Source organism: Micropterus salmoides, unplaced genomic scaffold, assembly GCF_014851395.1.
Source record: "Micropterus salmoides isolate LMB-PRFRI ecotype aquatic unplaced genomic scaffold, ASM1485139v1 Ms_hic_scaffold_22, whole genome shotgun sequence".
NCBI classification, from domain to species: Eukaryota; Metazoa; Chordata; class Actinopteri; order Centrarchiformes; family Centrarchidae; genus Micropterus; species Micropterus salmoides.
The window spans coordinates 13750984-13763661 of record NW_024041373.1 but is presented as its reverse complement, the minus strand read 5'-3'; the positions used below and the strand labels follow the sequence as shown (position 1 = coordinate 13763661).

Here is a 12678-nt window from a genome sequence, read left to right as displayed (position 1 = left end):
GAAAATGATTGGAAGCTAAAAAAAATGTATCCTATGTAATTTGTGGGGGGAAAACAAGATAAAACATGCAGGAAAAAAATGTTATGGTTCTTTAAAGTTTTGACATAGTTGAGCAGCGCTCTCGCCCATTGGTTGGCCTCTATCACGTCAGTTGACCAATCAGCGTCGTCGATGTTACAGGGTGTCATTACGTAGGGAGGCGTGTGTGACATTTGCTGCAAGGAGCTAGTTTATGAACAACTAGCCGGATGAAGATGAAGAACTAGTGCAGGAAATCGAAAATATTTTGCCTTTTAACAACTCAACTGACGTTTGTGTTACACTTTGTGATCGTGCGCACATTAGAGGAGACAGTTTGCATTAAACGTAGCGTTAGGTAAAACTTCCTGTTTGGGTGAACACGTTAAATATTAGGCTAACGCTTTCTCTAAACTTATAACGTTACAGTAAATGTTCGGAGTTCGGGTTGAGGCGGTGTTCTGGTTTGTTGTCGTGAGAACTGAAGTTAATGTCGTTTTTTTTGTATTGCAGTATGGTTGGACGTTAGCGCTTATGCTGGTTTGCACACAAGGTTAAAATTAGCTTTAGCCAGCTAGCCATCCCCCTCTTGCTGCAGCTTCTCACTTTGTTATGCTGACTTGTCATGCCAGGTGTGCTGGAAGTAGGCCAGGTGTGGTTTGGCATAGATAGGGTTCAGTGTGTGTAACGTGATAAAACGTGCTCAGAGTGTAGGACTAACTCCAGCCAGTCTGCTTCAGGGATTTTTGTTACTTCTGTGGAGCAAGAGTTGGGATCATGCTGCTCTCCTTGGTTGTGCACACATACTCGCTGCGGTATTGGTTCCCAGCCACGATCATGCTGGGTACAGCCCCAGCTTATTTGCTATCATGGGGGGCTTGGCGCTTGCTTTCAACTGTCTTACCAGCGAGAATGTATCACAAGTTGGACGACCAGTTGTATTGCATCTACCAGAGTATGGTGCTCTTCTTCTTTGAAAACTACACAGGAGTTGAGGTGAGTGATCCTTTACTTACTGCGTGTAAATTTACAGTTAATCTTATTGTTAAAGACAAACCCGGGGTTGATTGAGTGTAGCCGCTGTGTTTATAAAGGATGGGGTAGTAAACACAATGAAATACAGTGACACAGTCATAAGTGACAGCTGCCTTTTACTGTCTGTGACTGCAGGCTTGGATCTTGCAGTTAATATTACATGTACACCTCCTTCAGATCAGTGCATTTCTGCAGGTTTCTGTATTTGATGAAATCAGAATGTAAGGTGGCGCCAGACACAGAGGCTGATAAGCACGTTCTTGATGAACCAGATGCACGAAGGCAAGAAAGTCTGCATTCTTTTGCCCTTTTAGTGACACTCCTTGTACAGTTGGTATTTGTGTATGTTAGGGTGTGTAGAAAAGCAACAGTGATAGCGCCGAAGCTGGTAAACCGTCATTTGTGTAATAAACGTCCCACGAACCAGAGGCCACATGAGTAGATTGGATGAGAGCGTTTTAATAATAAATCCTCTTGGGTTTATTGAAAAGCAGCAGCCTACGCTGGTTCAGTTTTTGTGAAAGTGGGCAAAAACTGGAACCAAATCCCTGATGCAGTTTAAATATTTAACACAACTAAATACGCTAAATCTTTATCTGAATGTAGAATCATTTTGCAAACTCATGACTGTCAGGACCATTTTGCTGGAGTCTGTAATATCTTTAACCTGCTTTCTCTGTAGATTGTTATATATGGAGATATACCAAAGAACAAAGAGAATGTGATCTACCTGTCTAATCACCAATGTACAGGTAACACATTTGCATATACTGCTTTACAATGTCAGTCAAGTGTGAAGCACAGATTGAAGTAAAAGTCTAATCTCTACCAATGGCTTTACCTGCAGCTGACTGGATCATTGCTGACATGCTTGCCATCAGGCAGAGTGCTCTTGGTCATGTCAGATACGTCCTTAAAGATGGACTCAAGTGGCTGCCACTATACGGATGGTATTTCTCTCAGGTAATGCAACTCTGTGAGTATTTGAATGTCATTTTGTAAATAACAGATGTAAAGCTGTAAATTAAACTTCAGTAACATTCCCCCGCTGCTGTTCTCATCAGATTATCTTTCTCTTTTAGCACGGAGGGGTCTATGTGAAACGAAGTGCAAGGTTTAATGAGACGGCTATGAAGAAGAAGCTCCTCACTCAGACTCAATCTGGAGCACCAGTGAGTGCACTTTATAAATGTCTAAATTAGCCCCTAGAATAGTCAAGCGTGCATATTTACTCTATAAGGTGGACATAATGTCTGCTGTCTCATCTCCCTCCAAAGACAAACGTTTTCAATAGGGGACCAAAAACTTCTAAGACAAATCATATCTTCAAATTGGGCCTTATTTTAATTTTTCTGTTGGACTATTACAAGCTTGTTTTTAAACCTCCACCACTTAAATTCACAGCAGAGCTTTCTGCAATAATCTTCCTTCTTACCCAACTTGTAATTAGGATATTAACATGAATAGTTTCTCAGAGGTTGTAGTAAAAGAACATCTAATGACGCCAGCACCGATAAAATGAAAAATCAGACATTGCCCAAGGGTCAATTGCAGTGTGAGTTATTGTGCTGAAAGGGCTTGTTTTTAATCACTTTTTGGGGGGGGATTTAGATTTGGGGGATTAGAGAGAGAGTGTGTGTGTGTGTGTGTGTGTGTGTGTGTCCGTGTCCTGGTGACCTGAAGGTACACTATGAAAGCTCTGTTGTGAGTCATGAGTAAGTAATCATAAAAATTCGGGAAATAACTGGAATTTTACTTGAAATGCGTGCACTCATTAAAATATGTTACGTTTTCAACTTTGGTCCAACTACAAAACAAATTGTTGAAGTAAAACTCACTTGCCTGTTGATTCCAGTAATTCACAAATAAGTTACGAAGCATTTTGTGAACTGCTGCTGAAATTTGCAAATGTGAGGAAGTCCTTAAGAAGCAGACATGTGAAGTGGGTGATTATAATAGTGCTTGTGTTAAAAAGCAAATTTTCAGAAGGGTACAACTTCATAGTAACTGTTGATCTTAGATAAAACACAGTGGCGTCAGAGTGAAATGGGTGAAAGAGGAAGGGATACAAATTTAAGACCTCAGGAGTAGGTTGAGTCTACAGCACCGAAACAAACCTAAATTTTCACTTACGTGACTTACGCAATCCAAACTGATTTAAAAGAATAATGTGATGAAAACAGTGTATCAGGTTTTCTTCTAAGCATTATTATTTCATCACATTTGTTGGTTTCCATTTGTCTTGTTGAAAAAGTCATATAAATGCAGAGAACAAATTCTGCATGAATTGTAATGTGTATAAATTGTATGTGACCATTAAAGTTGATTATATTATTATAAATGTAAATTCCATTTTGGCCTACGCACTGAAGATGCTTTAATGTCATGTGTTTTTCCCCCCCACAGATGTACCTTGTCATCTTCCCAGAAGGAACTCGGTATAATCCAGAGCTCAAGAATGTTATCGCTGACAGTCAGGCTTTTGCTACGAAAGAAGGTACTTGCACGACAGCAGCCATTTACGTCTGTACTGCTGCATACTAATTCAGCACAGCCCACTCAGGCTGTAAAACAGCTGACTAGGTTTTGTTGTGTGACCTGTGGCCCCCCTTGCGATCTAAAGTTTGTCGAATGAGCATGACACGTATTTATGAAATTCTTCATTTTAAAATCAAGTTTTCAGCTTAAACTGTGTAACATTATATTTATGTATTATAACGTTCAGAATAGTATAACAAAGTAAATGTATAAAAACGGCAGCATTTCTGGATAATACAGCCTCATAACTCAGATTTCAAGTATGCATGAAGGTAAAATATATTTATTTGGGACAGCAATTATGAGTCTTTTGGACAATTTTTTATTATACTCCTTTGTTGAAGTATTAACTAGTAGAACTTTATAAACAAAAAATTGCTACATTAATTTCTGTTCCCACTAGGTTACTGGTGTGGTGCCAAGAATTGGTCAGCTTCCACCAAAACTGCTTGTTAAATATTCCAGCTGGTGTTTGATCAATTTCTTGAGGAATAAATAGACTTGCTGCGGATCACTAATAATTTATTACTAACTTATAATACTAAAAAGAATCAGTTTGATGAGATGTCTCTTCTAGTTACTTTTGTAGCATGAGGAAGTGACAAATGAAATTAACTGATTTAAATGGTGAATGTAACTTAACTTTTCAACATAGCTTTAAGATTTCCCAGCTAAATAAATTGTATATATTGTATATTGCTGGTGAGGGATTGAGCAAATAATTGAGTTACAACAAACCGTTGTCTTTGAAGAATTTATTAATAAAAGAGAATAAACAGAGAAGTACTACAACACATAGACAGCTGGTCCAGAGACCTGCTTCCTAGGGCCGCTTCAGGCATCTGGCCCCGAGCAAAAGGATGCATAATCATTTACACATTCTAGGCTTCTATGTTTTGGGGATCAGAGAAACAGAGAAAAAGTTAACCAAGGGAGAAGAGCTTAAGCATGAAAAACATAACATAAACAATAATAGTAATAATAATAAAAGAACAGGTATAAAAGATTAAATGTAAGAGGAAACAATTTTCTGACATTACACCGTCCATGTGACTATTATGATGCTGTTGTGCAGTGTGGCGTTAAGTTAGACTCTCAAACTGCATCCATTCTGCAGAGATTAAGCCTATCTCTGGACCACAGCTCTGAATATCACCTTCACCCATTAATCCAAACAAATCGCTGTGGAGAGCCGACATGTGCACATGACATTATCTGCTATTAGCAAGGTATTAGTGAGCAGAGGGTGGTGCCACATTGACAGAGGAACAGCATACTGTGCAGTAACTGACCTAAACACACAAGTATTCACATAGAATTACTGTGTTTTAAATAATGTATTTTTAATATCTTTATTTATTTTAAAAGTATTTTGGGGCTGGGTTTAGCTTTTATTTTGATAGTGGACTGTAGAGGGGAAGTTGCTATTACATGTCCAGTATCGTCCAACAGGACGCTCCAGTATTATAATTGGCTAGCAGTGCTTTTATTGTGTGGGATGATATGGCATGCTTTATATTCACACTGTTAATATAACCTTCTTTAAATCTGATCCATAGGACTGGCTGTTCTGAGGCACACACTTACACCCAGAATGAAGGCCTCTCATATAGCCATCAAAGCCATGCAGGGCCACCTAGACGCTGTGTATGATGTCACAGTGGCCTACGAGGGAACGCTGAGCGCTTCTGGTCAAAGAAAACCCGCACCATCAATGCCAGGTAAGCAGGAACATGTTGGAATCTCACTTAAGCATTTTCATAAAAAAGACTGAAATAGTTGGCTTTCAACAGCTTCCTTCATTTTACTTGGTGTCACAATGTAATCTGAGTATCTTAATGGGAAAAATAAATGCTAATTTGTGTAAGGTGTAAAGTCATACAGGAAACATGCAGCTGGAATAAATTTGGAAAGGCAAGCCAACCTCCAGGGGAGTCAGCCAGGTGTAAATGCAATTGAGAAACTGCTCCGTTTGGAGAAATTACAGGCCAGAGGGTAGAAGAAAGGTAGAGGCTACTTTTGTTTAGGCCTTTCCTTCATTTAGTCTCACCAGTCGACTCCTGAATGATCTATGCTGCCTAGTCATGGCCTCTTCACAGTAGAAGATAGTAATGTTGTGAAAACAACATGTTATCATTCCAGTTGCAGCCTAAGACCCCATTTACACCTGGCATTGAAATGCGATATCTGTCTGGATATCCAGTGCGGATATGCTAATTTGCATACATTGAGAATCAGCACAACGAGAATGCAAAGGCCCGTGGACTGGATGCTATTATCCAGATAATGTGTTCAGCTACAGATCACATGGTAATATCAGGTGTACATGGAGACTATAAGACAACCTTAAAGTGTCTAATATGTAGCAAACTTTGCAGAGTTTTATTTTTAATGACCATACACATGCCAGGTGTGTTTTTCTGTTTGGATCCCCATTAGCTGCTGTGTCACACAAGCTCTTGTTCCATATACAATATACATATTGACAATACAAATCAATAACAGCTCCAATTACATAATGACAAATGACAATGCTACAGCAGCACCCATATCAACATTAACAAATTAGAATGACATCATATCGATATGATGTATACACAATAAAACATTACATACAACTTCAGGTACAATGAAAGGTGGTAGTAGTTGTAGGTAGTAAAATAGTTATGAATAATACCATAATGGCACAGACTAAAATATAAAACTTTTACTTTAATCAATTTTATCAGCAATAATTGAAAATACATGTAAATACCAGTTATCCAGTGTATACTTTGACACACAGGCAAACTATTATCAATCCTGGAACATTGTGTACACACCCTCAGTAATTAATCACATAGCAAACATATTACCCATTAACAGTCTTGTCTTCCTGTAAACAGCATGACTCCATGTTTTGGAGTTTCTGATTATTCTGTGTTCCCAGTTGTTCTACAAGCACTTTGAATGTTAAAAGACAACATCCCTTTTCATGCAGGAATAAACATCGATGTGTTTCTAGTAAACAGAACAGGGAGAATAGAAAAGCATTCTTCTCATCACGCACTTCCTGTTCTCATGTGGTGAAGGTGACTTTAGCGACTTCACAAGGAGGTGGAAGTGACTCGAGGCTGCGATCAGCTCGGCTACAAGAGTCCAAACTCTGATTCATTTTGTTGCTGACATTCTTTCTGTTTCACATCCGACAAATGTTTCTCAGCAGTGTGAATAGTTATTTCCGCCTATCGTGATGTTTCCTGTACATACAACCTACAGTGTAGGTTGTATGTACAGTATGTGACTTGTATTTAAAAAAGATGGCTGAGATAATGGCCTTTAAATTGGGTTTTGGGGGGAAAAGTGAGTTTCAGCTGTGCTTGCCGTCATCTTGTGATAACGAGATAATCAATCTGTCGTTTCCAGTGCTTCATTTAAGTCAGGAGGCATTATTTATTTATATTTATTAACAAAAGCATTCACAAAACAATCAAAATTAGCATTGAAAAAGCTGTTTACAGATTTCTCTCTCGCTCTCTCTTTGATTGTGCCTTCACTTCCCCGTTGTTTCCCTTCTGTCTGTGTTTTGAGTAGAGTTTGATTTACAACCACGAAGCAAGCAGGCTCAGAAACTGACGTGAAGTCCGTCCGTCCGTCTTTCGATCTCTGCTCCATTTCAATACTGTGGACAGTGCCGCGCGCACACCCTGATTTAGCAAGACTCACTTCACCATTTCACAGCACACTTGTTTAGCTGTGGGGTTTAGTGTAATCATATCAGTATTATGTCATCAGTCATATATTTTTGATAGTGACAAAGCAGTTGTCTCATCCAATCAAATAGGCGCTGAGCCCAATCAGGGACGTACTGGATCCTGTTCCAGCACAAGTTAAGCCCTGGTTGTTTCCCCCTGTTACTTACAGAGATCGGAAGTCCAACTGTAGCAACCGATATAAGTTGAAAATATCAGATCAAGAAGTACCCATTATTGATCAACACATTAGACTGTTCTTCAGTCAAGGTCTAACACAGGCAGAGATTGCATGTGAAACATTTTTAAAAAGGACACAAAATAAAGTGTATGTTTATAATAACAGTATTTTTGAAACTACTGGTGTGGCCAGTAGCTGATTAGGTATTTGACCAATAAATCAAAAAAAAATTGTTTAAATATAACCATAAAATAATGACCGAAAAGACCAGCCAAGTTCATAATATGAAATGTAGCAAACCACAAACAGTAGCACATTCTTCTACATCATACATTCATATATTCTTTTGTTTTTTGTTTTTTTTAACTGGGACCTACAGTGTGTGTATATGGCTGTGTACGTAGGGAAATGTATGGTTTTGCATAGAACTTGTTTTTTATTCAGATCAGAATGGCATGTTAATTTGAGGTTGTCCCTGTCTCATTTACTGCTCTAGTAACGTCAGTAGTTAATTAAGCCAACAATTGAGCTCAGTTTTTCAACTCAGTAGCTATAAATGAGGAAATGTTCTTGCATTATCCCAAAATATTAGTGCGTATTAGAGAAGCCTGTCTCGGTGGAATGCAATCATGAACATCGTGAAAAGAAAACCAAAATACAGACTGTAAGAAACACAAGTTTGTTAATTCGGGCTAATAAAAGGTTGTCTGATCACAGGACAGAAATGGTAATTGCAGAAGTTTTTTGCATTCGTGTTAAATGGCTGTTTGAATTGTAATTTGGTGTTTTTATCTGATTGTGGATGGAAATATTGGTATTGAAACACTGGAACTGATTTAGTCAATATATTTCTGTTTTCAGTGTCTTATTCATTTACAATTTGATGCATTCAGTTCAAACAAATTAATTACAAATTATCTACCCCTAAGTACCTTTTTTTTTATTTTAATGCATGAGTTCCCTGCACCTCTCTAGTAGCTGTTTGGTCTCCTCCTCTGTGTGCAGATGACTCAAGATATTTACAATTCCTTCTCTCACATTTTCAGAGTTTAAAGGGATTTAGATCAGGAGACATTGTTTGTCGAGTTGATCTCCTTCATCAACACACGTGACCTGCAGTGGAAGCTCAGCTTTCTTTTAGTAGGTTCAGCATTGATTTATGAAACACTTTTAAGATTCATATTCTCAGCAGAAACCCAGAAATGGCACTTAACCTTCCTCCATGTATGAGGAAGGAAGGCCTTTTCTTTCAAGAGTGACTTTGCCTTTTTAATGTGTGTTCTTGCAGAAAACAAATCACGTGGGCCTCCGTCCACACTAACAGCCAGTGCTTATTGAACTGCAACGTATTGTCTCTGAAGGTCAATATAAATGTTCGCAGCAGCCGATCGAGGAGCTCCCTCCCCCGGTGAAGCAATCTTTCTCTGCTTCAACTTCGATCAAGTTTCCTCTTTTGGCCGCAGTGCCAGGTTTCCTGATAATATAGCATGTTGTGGAAACAGGAACTTGCAGGTCTCTGGGGATACACGTGTAGCCTTGAGCGTTCACACTTGCTTACATCTTTATGTCTGACCTTCTCAGACATTTAGGTTTCTTTTTTCACTTAATGCTCTGAGACCTGACACTGGGGAAAATAAGTAAGTAAATAAATAAATGAATAAATTTAGAAATAAATTCATATTATATATTTCTAAATTTACGCTTGATTTTGACTCAGATTTGACCTGATTTCATTATCAGATCTGCTCATTAGTCTGATAGTCTAAGAGCCGTACAACGATACCGATCTTTACTCTCCTGAATTAACTTGGCATCACAGCGTCATAGCAGCTCTATTCCATCTTTGTCGCCCCGTGTTGATCTTAAGTGCTTACTCTACGTGCCGTTTTGCTGAAAGACGTTTCCTGTTTTTGTTTAGTCTCTTTATTTTTTGTGTTTGACAGAATTCCTGTGCAAGGAATGTCCGCGAGTCCACATACACTTTGACCGTGTGGACATAAAGGAAATTCCTACAGAGCCACTGTTTTTCCGCAGGTGGCTGCACGAGCGGTTCGAAATGAAGGACCGGTAAGTGTGTGTATGTGTGTGTTTTAAATGTTTTGTTTCTTCACGCCACCATTTTTAGCACAAATATGTAATATATATGCTTTTCTGTATGACTCCTAAAAAAAAAAAAAAAAAAAAAAAACAACCTGAAAATAATAGTCTTATAGCTTATTTTGAAAATCTGAAAATGTGCAGTTCCATTTAGTATAGACCAGTGGTTCTCCAATCGGGATGTTGGGGGGGGTGTCATAGAGCCATTACACAAGAGGGCGCACACAACTGGGGGGAAAAATGTGAACAATAACTAAACAAAAGTGCTCTGATGCTTAAAAGGAAACTGAATTCAGGTTAGCAAGATTTATTCACCACGGGTAAGTAAAATGAGACTCATAACTTGACGAGGAAGAAAAGACAAGTATTGCTCATTTAGCAAGAAAAAACAAAATAAATAATGAGTATGAGTTTTTTTTAACTTTTGTTAACTTACAAGTTTACCAAATATTGTTAACTGTTGATAAAAGATAGAGTGGAAAAGTTGCTGGATGAATCTGCAATTAATCAATTAATTATTTATAGCATTTTTTAAGTAAAAATGTAAAGAAATAAGTAAAAAAAAAGTTAATTAAAAAACAAACTTTGGTTGCAGCTTCTCAAATGTGAATATTTGCTTCTTTTTTTTTCTTTTTCTTTTTTTTGTCTTCTATGACCGTAAAATGAATGTCTTTGGATACGGAGTTAGAAAGACCCATTGAGTCCAACATTGACAACACCAGCCAATCCACTAAAAGCTCTGTTGTGATTTAGGTGCAGTTTTTATGCTGCAGCTGCTGTAAAAACTCCTGATGTGTGACGGGCTGAATTCCTAAGAGACTTATCTGTCTTTTCAAAGGCTGCTGACGGATTTCTACGAGTCGGAGGATCCAGACAAAGTATGCAGGTTCCCTGGAGGAGGCAAACATTCTCCACTGAATCCGTCTAAAACCCTCCCATCAGTGGTTATCTTGGGGGGCCTGACACTGCCTTTACTGCTGACGGAGAACGGCAGGAAACTGTACGTGAGAACCTGGGTGTACGGGACACTGCTGGGCTGGCTGTGGGTAAACCTTTCCCCTTAAGGTACAGGGCTGAGGCTGCCGTGATGAGATGCATAAAAGACGTGGAGAGACTGTGCCATTTTCCTGTGTCACAACAACACAAGGTGTGTTCCAGATGCTGAGCAGCGTCTGATAAGAGGCTCAGAGATTTATCCCACGTCTCGCTCATTGTTGACCTTGAGCTGATAGCTGATCAGAGTTGCGGAGAAATGTTAAGCTTTTTGTGCTTCTTGTTCCCTCGCATTATTTGGATTTGCAGCCTGAAATGATGAGAAAACATGAGTGGATTTGTTGAAAAGCATTAGATCTAAAAATACCCAATAATAATAATTTTTTTAAAAGCTATAAACTTGTATTGAAATTTCCCATCATCAGATTTAGCCAAATTTGTATTCTTGCATGCTAACCATGAAACATTGGCCAGTGATAAATGTCTTGGATGACATTTGTTAAATTCTCAAAACCTGTTTTAATGGTCATGGTTAGCTACTGTATGTAGCTGACCTAGCCCACTGATGATGGGTCAAGATTTATTAAGTGCACTGACTCATTAACATTGGTTGTAATGTCTGTTATTTTTGCCAAGTCCCATGTTATGAGGATTATGCAATTTGCTCATTTAAAGTGATACTTTTACATTAGTAGAACAAAACGAATAGCATGCAGTCCTCTGTAGGAGCTAATAAACATAACACCAGCTGCACCAGAAATATTCAATCATCACTTTGTTCTATACTGATAATGAATGTAGCCGTGAAAACGTGTTAATGTATGCTTCTATGAAAGAGTAAATGTTTTGAGGATTTAGATTTTTACTAATGTTAACATCCTTGGGAAAATACAATCCGTTTATATTTTTGAGCAAAGTGTTTGTCACTGACGACGCCACAGTGAGATCATGTGGAAGAGTGCGTGTTAAAAATGCAAATGTTCTACCAATGTAAAATATTGCTCCTTTTAAAATGTCAGTCATTGCCAAAAAAAACCCCACCTGGTGTATTTACCATGAAGTTCTACAAGTTGAGCAATACTCATTTTAATGCCAGCGCAGATGACAGCAAAGAAACCTCATGTCGATGTATTTTTGTTTTGTTTTGTTTTATTGGCCTAAATACATTAGATTAGATTAGATTTTTCTTTTTCACTTTATTCACAGTTCCATAACTTTTTATATGCATTTGTTACTTTGAATACCATGTTACAGCTCAATTATCTACCTAGCAAAAAGCTGATGAAGCCATGGCAATGGTATATCACAGGCTCGTGTGCACTCAAAGCCATTTGTATTAAAATTATCACTGTATTTGTGAAATGCACTGTATGTCTGTTGTTGTTTACTGTAATGAAACCATTGCTTTTTCCACAAGTCACTTTACATATTTGCCTTCTTGTCTTCCTCTGAAGTTAGTCCGAGATATGTTTTCCTCTTGTGTGTGTGGTACAGTAAATGTTTTTACATGTCGCTCTAATACCTCACTTGAATAATCCTTTGTTGTTCTTCTTCCTTGTCGGCCATTTTATAGTCATTTTTTAATCCTGACAAGACCAGACTGTAACTCATGAGCAAACTCTGTGTAGACAGTATATAAATGCCAGCGGATTTTGGAAATGTGTGCCTTCTCTTTGGAGGCGCTGGTCCTCAGCCCTCTTGCAGAGGGCCACGTGGCTCTTTTCCACCAGGTGACTGCATGGAGGCGCTCTGCTGGAGCTGCTGCTCACTGCAACATTGTCTACAATTCATAGTGGCTTATTTTTGCGCTAAGAATGCATTGATTTACACTTTTCGAGGACTATTATTATGATTATGAAATGACGAAACCTTTAATGTGTGAAAGTTTTGGAAAAGGGGGGGTCAGAGTGTAATAAAGCAGTTTTCTTCGGGGAGAGTTGTCTCTCTGCTGTCTTACTGTCCTGAACATGTTGTTATTAAAAGACTGACCTACTCAGTCAAAAATATTAGATGCACAAGTATATCCACATATTTTACTGCTGGAATTTGGCCAATTGTGGAACAAGCATTAAGTACAGCGGACTA

General features: G+C 38.4%; 1 protein-coding gene across 1 annotated transcript; it reads left to right on the top strand.

The window, feature by feature from the left end:
* The first annotated feature begins 198 nt into the window (after positions 1 to 198).
* Positions 199 to 12527, top strand: agpat5 (1-acylglycerol-3-phosphate O-acyltransferase 5 (lysophosphatidic acid acyltransferase, epsilon)). The gene is made up of 8 exons (XM_038737584.1): positions 199 to 1014; positions 1736 to 1805; positions 1901 to 2016; positions 2136 to 2225; positions 3460 to 3550; positions 5151 to 5312; positions 9447 to 9570; positions 10439 to 12527. The coding sequence occupies exons 1-8, from the start codon at positions 796 to 798 to the stop codon at positions 10662 to 10664; spliced, it is 1098 nt and encodes a 365-aa protein (XP_038593512.1). The 5' UTR covers positions 199 to 795; the 3' UTR covers positions 10665 to 12527.
* The last annotated feature ends 151 nt before the right edge of the window (positions 12528 to 12678 follow it).

Coding starts and splice junctions, on each gene's coding strand:
- agpat5 (XM_038737584.1), top strand. CDS start 796: ATGCTGCTCTCCTTGGTTGTGCACACATACTCGCTGCGGTATTGGTTC. Junction 1,806..1,900: donor GTCTAATCACCAATGTACAG/GTAACACATTTG, acceptor CTTTACCTGCAG/CTGACTGGATCATTGCTGAC. Junction 9,571..10,438: donor CGGTTCGAAATGAAGGACCG/GTAAGTGTGTGT, acceptor GTCTTTTCAAAG/GCTGCTGACGGATTTCTACG.